General features: G+C 33.1%; 4 protein-coding genes across 10 annotated transcripts; 2 read left to right on the forward strand and 2 right to left on the reverse strand.

Annotated features, from left to right (window-relative positions):
- Positions 1-133: 133 nt before the first annotated feature.
- On the forward strand, positions 134-10,492 carry Ceng1a (Centaurin gamma 1A). Its single transcript, XM_076432661.1, has 13 exons — positions 134-718; positions 2,012-2,244; positions 2,586-2,727; positions 2,835-2,966; positions 3,436-3,593; positions 3,920-4,062; positions 4,132-4,330; positions 4,407-4,509; positions 4,715-4,942; positions 5,023-5,140; positions 5,310-5,522; positions 6,389-6,533; positions 6,620-10,492. Exons 1-13 carry the CDS (start codon positions 553-555, stop codon positions 6,794-6,796), a joined length of 2,157 nt encoding a protein of 718 aa, XP_076288776.1. The 5' UTR covers positions 134-552; the 3' UTR covers positions 6,797-10,492.
- Positions 8,076-11,274, reverse strand: LOC143213103 (protein zwilch homolog). 5 transcript variants are annotated; one of them, XM_076432664.1, is made up of 12 exons: positions 10,574-10,960; positions 10,409-10,466; positions 10,200-10,338; positions 10,040-10,137; positions 9,909-9,961; positions 9,666-9,830; positions 9,427-9,600; positions 9,151-9,355; positions 8,971-9,050; positions 8,669-8,907; positions 8,369-8,599; positions 8,076-8,307 (listed from the first exon to the last, which is right to left on the reverse strand). In XM_076432664.1, the coding sequence occupies exons 1-12, from the start codon at positions 10,700-10,702 to the stop codon at positions 8,076-8,078; spliced, it is 1,803 nt and encodes a 600-aa protein (XP_076288779.1). In that variant the 5' UTR covers positions 10,703-10,960. The 5 variants fall into 5 exon arrangements, with proteins under 5 accessions (XP_076288779.1, XP_076288782.1, XP_076288778.1 ...); XM_076432667.1 differs by lacking the exon at positions 10,574-10,960 and adding an exon at positions 10,996-11,274 and having other exon boundaries at positions 10,040-10,338; XM_076432663.1 differs by having other exon boundaries at positions 9,909-10,137; positions 10,200-10,332.
- Positions 11,275-11,432: 158 nt separating this feature from the next.
- On the forward strand, positions 11,433-14,178 carry LOC143213112 (DNA primase large subunit-like). 3 transcript variants are annotated; one of them, XM_076432692.1, is made up of 7 exons: positions 11,433-11,757; positions 11,926-12,018; positions 12,116-12,254; positions 12,343-12,565; positions 12,648-12,779; positions 12,862-13,240; positions 13,580-14,178. In XM_076432692.1, the coding sequence occupies exons 3-7, from the start codon at positions 12,235-12,237 to the stop codon at positions 13,768-13,770; spliced, it is 945 nt and encodes a 314-aa protein (XP_076288807.1). In that variant the 5' UTR covers positions 11,433-11,757; positions 11,926-12,018; positions 12,116-12,234; the 3' UTR covers positions 13,771-14,178. The 3 variants fall into 3 exon arrangements, with proteins under 3 accessions (XP_076288807.1, XP_076288805.1, XP_076288806.1); XM_076432690.1 differs by having other exon boundaries at positions 12,348-12,565; XM_076432691.1 differs by lacking the exons at positions 11,433-11,757; positions 11,926-12,018 and having other exon boundaries at positions 12,348-12,565; positions 13,580-13,738; positions 13,836-14,178.
- On the reverse strand, positions 14,107-15,544 carry Emc8-9 (ER membrane protein complex subunit 8/9). The gene is made up of 5 exons (XM_076432694.1): positions 15,176-15,544; positions 14,743-14,819; positions 14,576-14,645; positions 14,414-14,511; positions 14,107-14,335 (listed from the first exon to the last, which is right to left on the reverse strand). The coding sequence occupies exons 1-5, from the start codon at positions 15,383-15,385 to the stop codon at positions 14,158-14,160; spliced, it is 633 nt and encodes a 210-aa protein (XP_076288809.1). The 5' UTR covers positions 15,386-15,544; the 3' UTR covers positions 14,107-14,157.
- Between the last annotated feature and the right edge of the window lie 473 nt (positions 15,545-16,017).

Below are 16,017 nucleotides of genomic sequence, written 5' to 3' on the forward strand. Positions count from 1 at the left end.
TTTTTGCAAGGTAATCAACGCTGGTAACGGGACCTAACGTTTATTGGTTGGCAATATAAACCGTCCTTCGCATGTTAGACAACTAATCTATAACACTATATATATGTATGTATATATATATATATATATATAAAAATGTGATTTCACAGTTACTGTACGTGAGGAAAAGTGTTCGGACAGTGTGTTTCCATTATTTCGAAAGTTTACTCTGTTTTGTACGTTCGATTGAAGAACAGTATACATATACATGTAAATTTATAGTTTTACGTTGGCAGTGTGATAAGAGGGGCTCTGATGTGATTGTTTCCCTGAAGGCGGGGTTACTTTCCGCAGCAGTGTGCTATAATAGATAACCTGTTCCGTCGAGTCCAATATAATGTTGATAAATATTCGGATTTGACATGTGTTACGTGATAACAGATAAGTCGCGGTGCAGAGGATCATGTGAAGAATATTTCAATCGTTTTACGACGTCCGCGCAAATGCAGTTCAAGGCCGAATTTCTAATGTGATCCTAGCAAAAAAACCCGGATTATACAGATCTTTTGAAAAATGACAACTGAGCGGATCGGAAACGATCATTCCCTAGCGATTCGACAAGAAATACAACGTTTTGAGAGTGTTCACCCGTCGATATACGCTATTTACGATCTAGCCGATCTAATATCCGACACACACATCGCTAAACAAATTCGTGAACATGTTGTTGCGATCGAAGGTACAATATATATTTACATACTATTTAGGTTGTCCCAAAAGTTTCTTTCGGAATGTGTTACTTTAATGTTTGCTAAATAAATAAAATCAACGCGATAATCTTTATGTTAATGTTCTACCACTTCCTAACATGAATTTGCATTATGTGCATGAATCAAAAACCAACTTTTGGGACAACCTAATATATACAGGGTGTCCCACGCAACTGGAACAGGCTGTACTCCCTAAACGGTTGGGAATAGTTGTTATAAGTAAAAGTTGAATGGTATCGGGCGGTGTATAATAATTCAACTAATTTTATGCACTTTTGTGCATCGGTGCATCAGAAAGATGCAACTGCATCTTCTTTTTAAATGGAAGCCTATGTTTTTGACTATACCAATCGATGCAGTTTCTTGTGCTCTACATATAAGTACTAACATATCAGATCGTTAAGTATGAAACTTGACAAATAAAACACAAATTTCAAACACATTTGTCGAGTTTCATACTTAACGACCTGATACTTTACACCCTAAACTTATTCGTCAGGAAGTTATCGAAATTAAATGTTCTCTGAATTATAATGGAACATAACGTAGGTACTCCGAAACACTTGCTGATAGACAGGAATAATTTAGAGAAGTTTTAGCTTGGATAACTTCCTAATGAATAAGTTTAGGGCACAAGTATGTAGTATTATTACTTTTATGTAGAGCACACAAGAATTTTTCTTCTATTTATTTTTTCTTCTTAATATAAATTCTATAAATTCTTCTATTTCAAAAGAAGGAGCAGTTGCATTTCTCTGATGCACCGATGCACAAAAGTGCATAAAATTAGTTGCATTATTATGCACCGTCTGATACCATTCAACTTTTACTCATAACATCTTCTATTCCCGACCGTTTAGCAGGTACAGCCTATTCCAGTTGCGTGGGACACCCTGTATATAGTGGGGGACAATATTTAGTGGACACTCTTAAAAATCGCAATTTTTATCTAAAAACGTATTTTTTAAATTATCGTTACAGGCTCAGATAAAAAGGTTGATAAAATATAATTTTTTAAATATTGTACGATTCCTAGTAATTGTAATCTAAACAAATTTTTGTTTACTCATTCTTTAGCAAACTAGTCGGTCTAATATCTTAAAAAGATTCAAGTCCTTTGGACCAATTTGAAAAAAGTTATGCGGTTTTTAAGAGTTAATATTGTCCCTGACTGTATATCTATACACATGTAATAAAATTTGTCATGTATGTTATTTTCTTATTTATTTTTCCTTTTCTAACGTCGTTCTATGTTATTGTAGATTCGTTCATTAATAGTCACGAATGGACACTGGCCAGAGATGTGCCAGAATTACATTTAGGGATCATCGGTTCGTCCGACTCGGGCAAATCAGCTTTAGTTCATAGGTATCTGACTGGTTCGTTTATGCACGAAGAATCTCCGGAGGGTGGTCGATTTAAGAAGGAAGTCTTTATCAACGATCAAAGTTATCTTTTACTAATTAGAGACGAGGGCGGAGTGCCGGAATCACAAGTATACACAAAATATACGATGTGTTAACACGTTCGCTGCCGAGTGCGAATATTATTAGTGTACAAAGTATTTGAACACCTTTTAAAACAACAAACAGCTTAAGTTATTCGTTTTTGAAAGGTATACGAATACTTTGTACACCCACTGTATGCATATTTCAGTTTATAATACTAAAAATAAGAATAGCCACATTTTTATCGAGTTTGATTGTGCTGGTTAGCAGTGACCACTGTGGCAGTCAACGTGTTAATCTAATTTGTCTATATACACATGTATTGTGCATATACATCGTACAATCACACATTTTGCACAATATTCATCACAGACATCGTTCGTTTCAGTTTTCCGCTTGGATAGATGCTTTATTACTTGTATTTAGTTTAGAGAGTGAGGAAAGTTTCTCGATAGTTTGCAGTTTCTATAATAGAATGTGTTCATTTCGAAACATGTCAGAGATACCAAAAATTCTTGTAGGTGTGCAAGGTAAATCAGACATTTGCTTTATGTTCGCACAATATATGGTGCAGTCCACTTATTGATTTCAGTCGGTATGGATTAAACTTATGTAATATATATTTCACGTTATCCAGATTCGATTAATGATTCTAATCCACGGGTCGTAAAGGATGTTAGACCAAGAAAATTGGCATGCGATCTGAGATGTCCTTATTACGAGACGTGCACTATTTATGGTTTGAATGTTGAGAGGGTGTTTCAGGATGGTATGTATGTCTGGATTGATTCCAATATTATTCTTATGAATTTCTTCCATACAACTTGAGTGGGTACTCTCGTTACCAGGACTGCAAGGGTGCGGGATGCGCCTTCTCATATTTTTGATAATGCAAAGATCGAGTTTTTCAGTAATCAAAAAGGCTAGATAAACGATCAATCCAGGCCGCGATCGCTTCCAAAAGTCCTACTTTTATGTTTACGAGGCGTAATTTGCATTATTCATTAAAATTGCGAATTACGCTTCGTAAACGTAAAAATAGGACTTTCGAAGGCGATCGCGGCCTAGATTGATCTTTTATCTAGCGCTTTTGACTACCGAAAACCTCGATCTTTGCATTATCGAAAATATGAGAAGGCGCATCCCGCACCCTTGCAGTCCTGGTAACGAGTCTACCCCCTTAATTTATCGCTGAGTAACTTGGAATGATTAATCTGAGAATATTCTGAATATTGCAGTGTGTCAGAAAATTATACAACATATATCTGTGAAACAGTATCGATGTAACGGACAACAAGCAACAGACAGTGAAACAAAGTATCCTGGCTCGACGATTGCTAAAAGCACGCAGCTCCTTGCCAAAGACACGGAAGCAGCAAATTCATCGAAATTGAATGTGAGACAGTATATTAAACTGGAAGATCCATATTAACACTTTACCTACCGGAAGCCTATATTAATAGGATTTTCAATAATTCCGCTGTACCAAAAGAAAGCATAGGAATTTTCTTTTACATTGCAATATTAAATGAAACTATTAGATGACGTTATCGAGGGTGACTTGTTAGTTCACAATGAAAATTGCTGTTGCTATTGAAGGTTCCATTAAAAAGTGTTTAGCCATGTACCATAGATTTTTCAAAATTATACAATAATCGCCGGTCGCTAATGTGTTGATACATAAAAATAAAATTGATATGCAATGGATCGGCTTCTCTACAGACATCCGACAAAGAGGAAGACTCCAGATCTCTACACAGCAGTTCTACGCAGAACGATTCTGGATCAGTGAGCGATAACTTTCACAATATGCAGAATCAGCATACCGATCTTAGATCTTCGATCTTAACTCCGACTACCATCAGGTACAGTTTTTGTTGAGCTATATAAATTTATACAGTACCACGGAGATTAATCGAGCATATATACTGCAGGAAATTTCGAAGAAAATCCAACATCTTCACACCATCGAAGAAAGAGAAATACAATATGGGTGAAATGGGTGTTGGCAGAGAGATACCAGTGAAGCAGGGATATTTATTTAAACGAAGTAGTAAATCTCTGAAAGAGTGGAAGAAGAAATATGTTACATTATTGGAAGACGGTCGTTTAACTTACCATTCCAGCTTACACGTAATTATCACATATGATTAGTGTTGACTTGACGTTAACAAATGTCTCGTAACATTCTACAATGTTTATTATTTAGGATTATATGAACGATGCGAATGGTAAAGAAATATTGTTACAATACGTAACTGTGAAAGTGCCTGGGAAAACGCCTAAGGGTTCCAAATCATCCAATGCTCAAGGTGCGTAGAAAACATAATGATTAAACTAAGGATCTTTATGCATTTATAGGAAAATTGTCTATTTCTTGCAATCGATGCAGACAATTTCTATTTTGCATAAAGATCCACAGTTTAATAATGATGGACCTGGAAGATCCAGAAATCATCGAAATCGTAGGGTATATAATATAAATAAAAATCGAATAATTTATATCTCGCTTTGCAGAAGATAGTTTCGAGTTTTCTATAATCTCGTTAGAAAATAAGACATGGCATTTCGAGGCAAACAATGCCGAAGACAGAGACAGTTGGATATCTGCTATAGAGCAACAGATTCTCTCAAGTTTGCAAAATAGCGACGGCGACAAGAAGAATGAAACCGATGCTTTCAAAATGCATTGTATAAAAAACAAAGTGTCGGGAAACGACGCCTGTGTGGACTGTGGAGTACCTAGTAAATAACAAATTCGCCACAGATACATATACTTTATATTTAATTCCACTACAATTTCTATACTCTTCGTTATATTTTAGATCCTGATTGGGCTAGTTTAAACTTAGGTGTGCTAATGTGTATCGACTGTTCAGGAATACATAGGAATCTAGGTTCACACATATCGAAAGTTAGATCGCTGGATTTAGACGATTGGTCGTAAGTGCGATAATTATTTCTTTTGAACTGATAACAATGTCCTCAATTTAAACGATACTACTATCAATAAACAATTCGAGAATACAATTCATACGTGTTTGCATGAACATATTTTGATTTTCGCATGGTAATGCTTTATGGTATAAAATAGCTCTGTGATTACTTTTAGCGCAGGTCAGTTAAGTGTAATGTTAGCTCTTGGTAACGACATAGCGAATAGCGTTTGGGAATATTGTTTGAACGGAAAGCAAAAGCCGACATCGGATTCGCCTAGAGAAGAGAAGGAGCAGTGGATCAGATGGAAGTACGAGGACAAAATGTTCTTGCAACCGATTAATCCAAATATATCGTTAGGAAAATTGCTTATCGATTCAGTTTGTAGGTAAATACTTTTCTGTTGCTTGTTACACCTATTACAGTAGACATTTGACGAGTATCTGCGTTAACAACCGTACGCGTTCACACTTATCGAATGTCTACTATATACACGTACACTCCCGTCCAGTAATCACCGGACGCTTATGTTCAACAAAATCGTAATTAAAGAATACAAGCTTCCAGCTTGATTTTACTGTTTTATTTTGTGATTTAATGCATAATTAACCCTACAATATCGAGTTAGACACGTGATGAAGATTCCGAACAGAGTCTAATAAATATGTATGTTATGCATTTTCTTTAAATTGAAATAAAGTTCTATTTTGGTTTTCTTAATGTTTTTTTTTTTTAAGAAATTACGAACCACAAAAACATTCTATTTATTGATCTATTTATATACATATATATACAGGACGTGACAATCTCAAATAACTCGTAAGTTATTTGTTGTAAGAAAAAATGTTTCGAGCAAAAGTTGCATGGTTTCCTGGGGGACATACAGTGCTCTGATCTGTTTTTTATTACTTTGCTTTTTCTCAAATTCAGATAAATTATGAAATTCTGCGTAAAAAAGTATTACTTGAGATCGTCACGTTACGACGCTCACCCTGTACACATATACTATTTGAATAAACGTTGGGAAAAAGAGATTAAAGAATTGTGGGACGATCATGAACAACTCTTAAAAATTAGAAAATATAAGAGTAATAATTGGAATTTCTCTGCATTCGAAAAAATTAGCAAGTACCATTTTCATTTCATAATACAGGTCCTTTAAATAATTGTCCGGTGACTTATGGACGAGAGTGTACGTATAATTTCGTTTTGTATTCTTAGATAATTAATCATTATTGTGAAAAACTAATGTAGAGGCGATATGAGAGCGTTTACGTTATGCTTGGCCAGATGTAGTTACGAAGATATTAATATGTCTGTAAGTATGGAAGATTTGAGGACACCCCTTCATTTGGCTTGCGCCACAGGGAACTTGGCCATGGCGCAATTACTCATATGGGTATGTGGTTCCTTTTTATTTGATTTGATCTAACTATCGTGTGTAGATGTTCTATATCGTAACTTGTACATCAACAACAATTACAGCATAAGGCAAATCCGCATAACTTAGATCACGAAGGACGCACGTGTATGTCGTACGTACGAGCACTCGAGAGAACTCTCGACAATTCATCGGATTCTATGGAAATGCAAAAGCTTCTCGAAGTACTCGAACAAGCTACTGTCTCCGGAGTAGATGACGTAGAAACGTCGCAGTATTAAAAATTTGTTGTTCGCGTTTACGTACTTATTGTGCATGCGAGGCCATGCTTTAATTAATAGCTGGACTGCGGATCTTTATGGAAAATAAAAATCGCCTGCATCGATTGCAAGAGATAGAAACCAAATTGGATGTTACTTCTTCCCTTAATGATTTTAATAGAGGAGAGATCGTATATTGACATCTTCAATTTTGACAATTCTCCAACAATTTTCAATTTCATCTACTCAGTTTTGCTATAAATACATAAAGATCGGCAGTCTATTAATAGCTTATAGACACGATATAACGTTTTTTCCCCCTCTCATTAACAGTGCTCTGATACTCAGAAATCCAACCAAAGTATGTTAAAAAGAATTTTAAATACCTACGGAATGGCCTATCTCTATAAAGTAGCATTCTGTAGCCGTCAAATTTTACATTATATTATATAATAGTGTACGCTTCCCCCCTCCCTTAAATGTTGGCTATAAGTTTCATAAGAAATTTGACCACATGATTTTACCGAATATAACATACTTTGCGTATATATTTGTACATTAAAGAAGTAGTTTGAATTGAAAATAATAATACATATTATTATATATATATATATATGAATTACACATATGTATGTATGTATATATATATATTTAATTATTATTCCATAATTATGTATATGTATATATACATGTATATACGAATTATATTTAACGAGGTTTAGGTCAGTGAAAGTAAATGACTAATAGTGAATTGGAGTGTACATTATCAATGACTGAGAGTACAAACACTCGTAAATCTAGTTATATTTATACATCGAATACATCAAATGTATTTGAAGAATGCTTTTATAATTTTTATTTTATTAATTACGGAATTAAATATGTAATTACCTCACCAAACGTTTTTATCATTTTCAACACCTCCTGAGAAACTCGTGTGTACCGATTTATTTTAATATTTCTTTATGGCTCTTTAAAAGTTAAATCTCATTTGAACTTGATAGACGAACAAATTGCACTTGTAACGTAATACGACTCGTGAGTACTATCGTTCGAATCGCCTGAAAATATGCAATATTTTATTTTCAACGTGTACTACAGTGACTCGAGTTAATATTCGGACGCTCTAAAAAAGACGATAACTTTTTTAATATTGTACTATATGATTTGGACTTTTTCGAGAAGCTAGAGCAATTAGTTTGCTACAGGATGTGAAAAGAAATTTTTTCAAAAATTGCAATTGATCGGAATTGCAGAGAAAATGCTGGAAGTTGCATTTTACAACTTTTTTAATGTAGGTCTATATTGAAAATTTAAAAATTACTTTTTGTAGATCTGTGAAAAAGTTATTCTCTTTTTTCGAGCGTCCGAATATTAGTATCGAATCACTGTGTGTATTCCGTATAAAAGAAATCTTACCAAATGCACATGTATTTGTTGGAAATATGGGCATTTCACTATAATATTTGATAGTTGTTAATTTCGTTAACTTGTGCTGGGAAGAAAGAGAAATTCTGCGTGTAGTAGGAATCCTGAAAGCAATACATAGCTGTACTTTAAATTCGTAATTAATATTGTAATTATTTCACTTACTCTTTGTTGAAATTATTAATCGTTGTAACTGGAACCGTAGCGTTTAAAGTATAAATTATATTCTTATCTAAATCATGAGAATTCTGTATCGGCGATTTTTCACAAACATATTGTTTAAAAGCACAGAGAAACAACGATCTCAGATCATCGTGAGTGCATATTAAATGGTCTTGGAACAGCATCATAAATTCTAGACATACATGGATTTGTGCTAAACACATTAATTTTTTCCTAGAAACAATTATATCACATGTATACAATGATTAAGAAGAATTGCACTGTAATTTTGTCACGCGTTACCTGTACTTATCAATTGTAAATTCACCGTCCAAGACGTTTCCCAATTTTTCTTGGATATCATGTAAGTCACCGAATCTTGAGTTTATTAAAATGTATACGTAGTCTCTACACAATTTTTCGAAGCCCATATCAACGACGTACTCTAACGGTAAACTACCTGATAGAAAGTTTGAAATGACAGTATGCTGGCTCGAATTGGTGATGACTTTAGCGAATCTTGTCCGATTTGTTAAATTTATCTAGGGCATGTTAATTGTATTATTGCGTGTCGTGTGCATTGGTAAACATATGTTTTATTATACCTGTGCAAAACACTCGTTCACTACGATCTCGTTCAGAACGGAATGTATACATTTTGTCATTTCGATGTAATTCGAATTTTCTGAAAGCGTTATTTCACGTCATTATATTGCACTACCTATTGTAGGGTCACAATTGAATTTAGTGTATGTGTATGAAAATACGTTAAACTAGTTACTTACTAATAAGCAAGTCCCATAAAAAATCAGTAAGATCTAAATTATATCTAGACGGGAGATTTCGTAATTCTTCTTTAATTTTTACAGTGTTTTCTAAATTTCCTTCGGACATAAAATGATCTTTTCGTGCGTCAACGTTATCGGTGCCTCTGTAACTATAATCTCCGTTAAGCAATAGGTTTATGTTATCCACTATTGTGTTGCGATCCTGTTTTATAAATAAACAGTATTATCAACAGTTCTGTATACTTTATGTACATCTAAAGAATTAACTCGTACTTCTGCATACGGACTGGTAAAATCTTCTGGAAATTCCAGGGGTACCGGATTGTAAGGAGAATTCGTATTACTTTTAAAATCTTCTAGTATGTTCAAATACTGATTTAATAACAGTAATTGTGTCCATAATTCTTGCAGAGGACTATCGTCTGACCCGGTTACAACTTGCGCAACCTGAACATAATGCAAAATATGCACAATAAATTGCATAACCAGACATGTAACATGTATGATCTTACCAATATATTCTTTGATGCTCTTGTGGGAGAACACAGCGACAAATTCGAACTATAAACTTCTACGCTTATACTATTCTCAAACTTGCTTTTCACATTTTTATCCCAGTCTATGAGCTCTTCTCTTGTTCCGAATATATCAAAAGTACTGGACGTAGATACGGCAACCTAAATAACAGTCCGAGAACGTGGAGAACAAAGAAGAATAGCTTTATCTTGCATTCTACTGTGTTTAATAATACCTACGTTCGTCTCATGAGAAAGTTCTAAATGGTGTTTGAGAAATGCCGAAGATGATTCTTTAACAGTTTCAAAAGTTTCGTTATCAGCTAAACAAACTTCGATTGTAGTGAACCATTCGCTCTGAATACTTTTACCTAGCAATCTACTTCTTACATTATCGTTACCGTCGCATAGTGCAAATATAGGAGGAAATGCATCTGTGATAAGATCTATGCACGCATTCAATGCATCGCTGAAATAAGATTGTACTATTAATGTAATTTCAATTAATTTGCGTAATAGTTGTAAATTTACCATGCTTCTGTTCTGGTTAACGGTAGATATTTTTCCTCCTCTTTGCGCCAATTTTGTTTCACCAGAATAATGCTGTCTTCGAAATTGACATCCGTGAATGAGTATTTTAAGGGTGATCCGGTAACATTGAAATCTGAAACTTTTGTGTCGGCGAATATGTATATTAAACGTTTCGTAAATAATTTAAAGTCGTAGTTATTAAATATTACCGTTCGTGCGATTGTCGTTAATGTGATCGGAACAATTATTAACATCGTCTGTACACCGCTAAAAATAAAAAAATTATTTTAACATGAATTTCATCATGCATTTGCGTTGTCATTCAGTAATTTCACGAATAAGATGTCAATATAGTAATTCAATAATTAACGTACTTGTTTATGCAATATTATGCAAGGAGAATCCTTATAATCAGGAAAAATTCGAGCCACATACGACAGACAAAATTTACTTATTTTTATAGAAGGATGCAACACTTTTCTTAATATCTCGATCTCGTTCATTTTCGATGATTCCTTAAAACTCAAGGATCTTAGAATTTGTTTATAATAATATACATTTCAGACGTGGCTTATTGTTTGTATGTAGTTTACTTATTCTATTTACTTCGGTAATGTGTGTCAAATTTGAATTTGGAATGTCGAACGTTACTGAACGTTACTTGTGTTCCGAAATGCACAAAAGTTTTTTCAAAACATTCCTAGGGAATATTTGTGTTATTCTTGAAATTTTCGAATGACAATACAAATATCGATATAAAAGATAATTGTTTGTTTATTAATAATTGAAATATAACCTGATAAAATAACCTGACCTGCAGGTTACGGACAAACAACGCTTGGAGCTGCTCAAGGCCCAGGCAGGTCGATTTTGTTCGGGCCCAAAATACGAGTTACAAAATATACAGATATATTCATTTTTCAGAATCGAATCAATTTTTTAAAATTCTGCGGGGTGCTCAAGTACCCCATTTTACCGAGAATCTTACTTTACTGAGGCTGAAATCGCTGCGCATGCGGGAGAAATCTTGCACCATATCTCATCACTGTTTCCGCGCGGTTATTCTCAGTTAGGTTCAGTTAGGTTAGATGATAGCGGCGCGGTGAAAACAAACCAACATTCGTGACAACATTTAGACACATACTAAAGAAAAGGAAATATGTATTTTCTTTATTATCCGTTTTTGTTCACCGCACAGCTCACCTCGCTGCTCCACTATAATTGACTATAATCGCAGTGATGTTTAAATATTAGTTGGATAGCTCGAAGTTTGTAGTAAATTCTACAGTGATTAGTATGCTTGTAACATTTGATGTGTATATAATATTATATGTATCATAAATAATATTGATGTATCATAAAAATCAGTATTATTCATTCTGTTTACGGTATATAACTTAATAGATTATTGTTATGAACACGCCGAAAAGACAGCCACTATCAATCGAGATAGAGCAACATAGTATATATGGACATAATTTACAAATATATAACATCCCACCATCTGGACATATAAAATTTGAGGAGTTATTAAAATGGTGTGTCGATAGACTAAAAGGTAAAATAGGAAAACAATTACATACCCTGTATGTATTTAATTCTTTGCTATATTAAAAATCAATAGAGTTTGTTACACAAACTAGAAAATCTATAAAAATGATGTTTATTTCTTCTATCCTTTTGTAAAAGCTTTATATCTTAACAAAAATGAAATTTTATTTTATAGTTCTAACAATAGTAGAGCGAATATCATCGCAATATCGTACAAAATCGACCAAAAAGTATGTACTGATTTTAATAAGCGAATTGGAGAACAATGGTATGCATGATTTTGCAAATCTCATAAATACAGATAATTTCCAAAGAAGAACAGAACATTTAACAAGAAATGATTGTATATCGCACTTTATGTTAAGGTGTGCATTCTCATTTGAGAATACGCACAGACGATGGTTCTTCACACAGGAAACAAAATTATTCAAATGGAGACTTTCCTTATTAAGTGCAGACGACACAAAAACATTCATGGATATAAATGGACTACAATTCTCTGCCGTTAGTATTTAATATATCATATACTATAATATAACTAAATGTACTTAAATACTTCAATAAATTTTTCTTTTTCCTCATTATGGATAAGCCAAGAAGAAAAACAGGAAATCAAAGAAGATTTGAGAACGTGCTATGCTGAGATTAAAGATGTTGAGAACACAACATTTTACAAAGTACATTTTACTAGTGTAATGAAACCAGTTCGAAAACGACAAATATTTTTAAAAGACGGTATTGCCTATGTACCAGAAACGAAATTGTTTTGGTTAATTCTGCCTGAATTTAAGGAAATCTTAAATCAAAGTTTCGCTGTAAGTGTAGAGCCATAATACATTAGTTAAATGATCTTAAAAATTTAACACTATATCTTTCATAAAATATACATTATTTTAGGGTGCACGAGAAATTGTTCCGTACACTTATGATGAAAGGATAACAAAAATTTTAACATTACCAAAGTATGTAAATACTCAAAAACGTAATTATGGTAAATACAGAGAGGTGTTCGTGAATGAATTGAATGAGGTATATTTCAGATTTTATGATATAAGATATTTATAATTCAAAACACGTTAAAAATTAAAATTTCATTTTCAAATTCAATTAGCTATCAAGGATATCTTATCCACTATGTATGAAAGTACTTCACGAAGCATTGAGAACAAAGAATCACCTTACAAATGGTGGAAGAGTTCAATATGGCCTGTTTCTTAAAGGAATAGGACTTAGCCTGGACAACGCGATAAAGTTTTGGAAAGATGAACTTACAAAAACAGTTGACGAGAGAACTTTCCATAAAGAATACCAATACTATATAAAGCACTTGTATGGGCAGATAGGAAGATGCGCAGATTATGATCCATTTCCTTGTTCTAAAATATTCAATTCTACAGTTGGTGTAAGAGATGATCATGGCTGTCCATATAAACGTATGGAATCACATGTACTTCAAAATACGCTTTCTAAATGTGGATTAGTACGATCAGGTAATCGACATCTTGAATGTCTGTGAAAGAGATGTCTTATTTTGACTGCTGTAGGTACAATTAACACTACCGTACCGGGTACAAAATGTGTCGTTCATATATTGTTTTGTAAAAATAGCAAGACTGAATTCAGTTAGATTTTTCACAATTTTTATAACACATGCTCGAATAAAAAAATTTATTGAATAATTTCTAATGGAAGCATCTTTAGAATTTCAATAATTAAAAAATAAAGAATGTGAAAGCGATCATTTGTCTGGTCGTGGTACGGTTAGTATAGTTAGTGTTAATATATCTTCTCACTGTAATAGGTGATTTTAAAAATTGTTGCCATTTCAGATATAGACGCAATAGTTCAACATTCAAAAGAAGGTCACTATTTGCAAGCCTGTAAAATATACTACGAAGCTACTAATAATTGTATGATAGAAAAGACGTTCGATCATCCAAATGTGTATTTTGCACATAGTCTTAGAAAGATTGAAATTGTATGCTCAGGTACGTTCTATAATTCTACATGTACATTTTAAAATATTCTTCAATCATATTTTTTAATCATCTAAAATTTAGTTACTATATATACTGATTGCTTTAGATACGGAGGACTAAAACGATGTCTGGGTTATCATTAGTTTTAAAAGATGGAATCATTGGGCGAACTGAAAGTATTGTATATACATTCTATAAGTAATTTATTTTATACTATTTTGTACTTTTTATTTTTGTACAGTAACCGAATTAAACGAGTACTTTTTTAAAAATAAATTAATCAATAAGAACGTAAAATAGAATAACATAAAATTCAACTAGTTAGATATTGTTTTTGTAGTGTCAGTCAACAATCAGCACATATGTAGACAAATATTTTTATACTTCCGTATATTAAATTATCTCTTAGATAGACTCTCGATTACATATTATTGAATGTAATGTTTTTCCATAATTGCATCGATACTCTTATTAAGATTACGATTTTGCCAATCGAGGGAAATGTTGTCGAGATGATTGTCAAAATCGACAAGATTTTTGTATAGCCCCGCTTTCAAAAAAGAGTACTGAACATCCGTGTGGATTAATCCTTTATCGTATGATATACTGCAAACATAAAAATAAAGGAATTTTACATTTATGCAAATAGTAAGTGATTTGAAAGTTATCAAACATTTTACTTACTCCATTACATCTTTAAGCTTCCATTTACCATCAACATATTGTGAGACTCTTAAAGGACTTGAGCTTATTTTTTCGAGTTTTATTTCTCTATTGTCCACCTAATAACGAAAAGAAAACAAATAGTAACGAATGTTTGAGAATATCTAACTCTATGATATTTACCACAACAAGCAGGCCATTTCCGTAATTTTCTACTATTTTGTCCACAATCCTATGGGCTGGTTTATCTGTACTATATACAAAACAATGTTCGGTAGTTAATAACAATAATAAACAGTGGAATTTGAAAAGCTCAGAAAATAATGTTAAATAAGCAAACAGTAAATTACCTTAAATCATTTATAGTTTCATTTGCAAGATAATAACCTGCAATTACTAAACCTTTGCTTGTAGCATATTGATCAACCTAGAAACAATATTTATTACGAATACCGCATTAGCGAATGATATGTAATGTTCTAAAAAATAAATAAGAATAATAATAACAATATAACTACAGAACAGATTAAGTTAACAACATTTGTCATTTTTTATATACCTATTCTCCTAGTATTGCATTTAGCTAAATTCTATGCTTGAAATGTTAGAAATAATCGGTTATCGTTTGAAAGATATATTATTGTCATATGTAAGTTTTTATTTATCTTATAAAACATGATTCATTTTCAGTAAATAAAAAGATATGTTCAATATCAAGAACGGTATTTCTGTTTCATAATTGCTTTTCGTAGATAGATCATACCAAAACATTTTAATATTTACCGTTGTTAAAGCGATTTCCGCCATAGGTGAGACATGAAGGCAAATGTGAAACAGAGGAATCGCATCTTCGATTCGTAATTCTGAGGATTTGGCATCACTTTTACTCTTCTGTTTTGCCAATAATAAACCGTTTATTGCACAATGAGGGTACTTAGCTGCATGTAATATAATTTTAGCGTACGCACGACTGGAGAACACGATATCTGCCATCTTGGCATGGATAAACGTAATAATAAACAATAATTGATAGTATCGCTGACCTCACCAAAGGTACTGTATTCTTCTCCGAAGGTTGGTAAGTGTGTAAAATAGCGAAATGATTTTAAATTTTCCTATAAAGTTTTGCTGCTACAAAATACTTAGTTTAGTTTAGTTTAGTTTATTCTTTACCCCACATTGCGCAGAGATGGCTATATTTACGTTTAAAACAACTATGTATATATATGTGTACTTGGCTCCATATGAGAAGGTACTTGTTTCGCGCATGATGTTGCGCGTCAGCCTTGTTGTAAAGTCTCCCCCACAGTCCCACTATACAGATCACCCACTACCACTACGTCATGAATATTCATATACCAGGTGATAAAAATTTGTAATTGTATCGTCTTAACCTCTCAAACCCGTTTGACGTTTGTACGTCAATGTATCCTGATTACCTGTGGCGGTTCGACGTATGTAAATACCTACTCTAGTACCTTTCCGCTTTCTTTTAATTAAACTATATTGCCCAATATAAACAATACTAATCTCTCAATATTTCTCTAAATACTACGAACACACGGTATTGTCTCAATGGTCGCGTGGTCGGCGGAGTACGAGTAGGGGGTTAGCCAATGAACGAG

Source organism: Lasioglossum baleicum, chromosome 10 (genome assembly GCF_051020765.1).
Source record: "Lasioglossum baleicum chromosome 10, iyLasBale1, whole genome shotgun sequence".
Lineage (NCBI taxonomy): Eukaryota > Metazoa > Arthropoda > Insecta > Hymenoptera > Halictidae > Lasioglossum > Lasioglossum baleicum.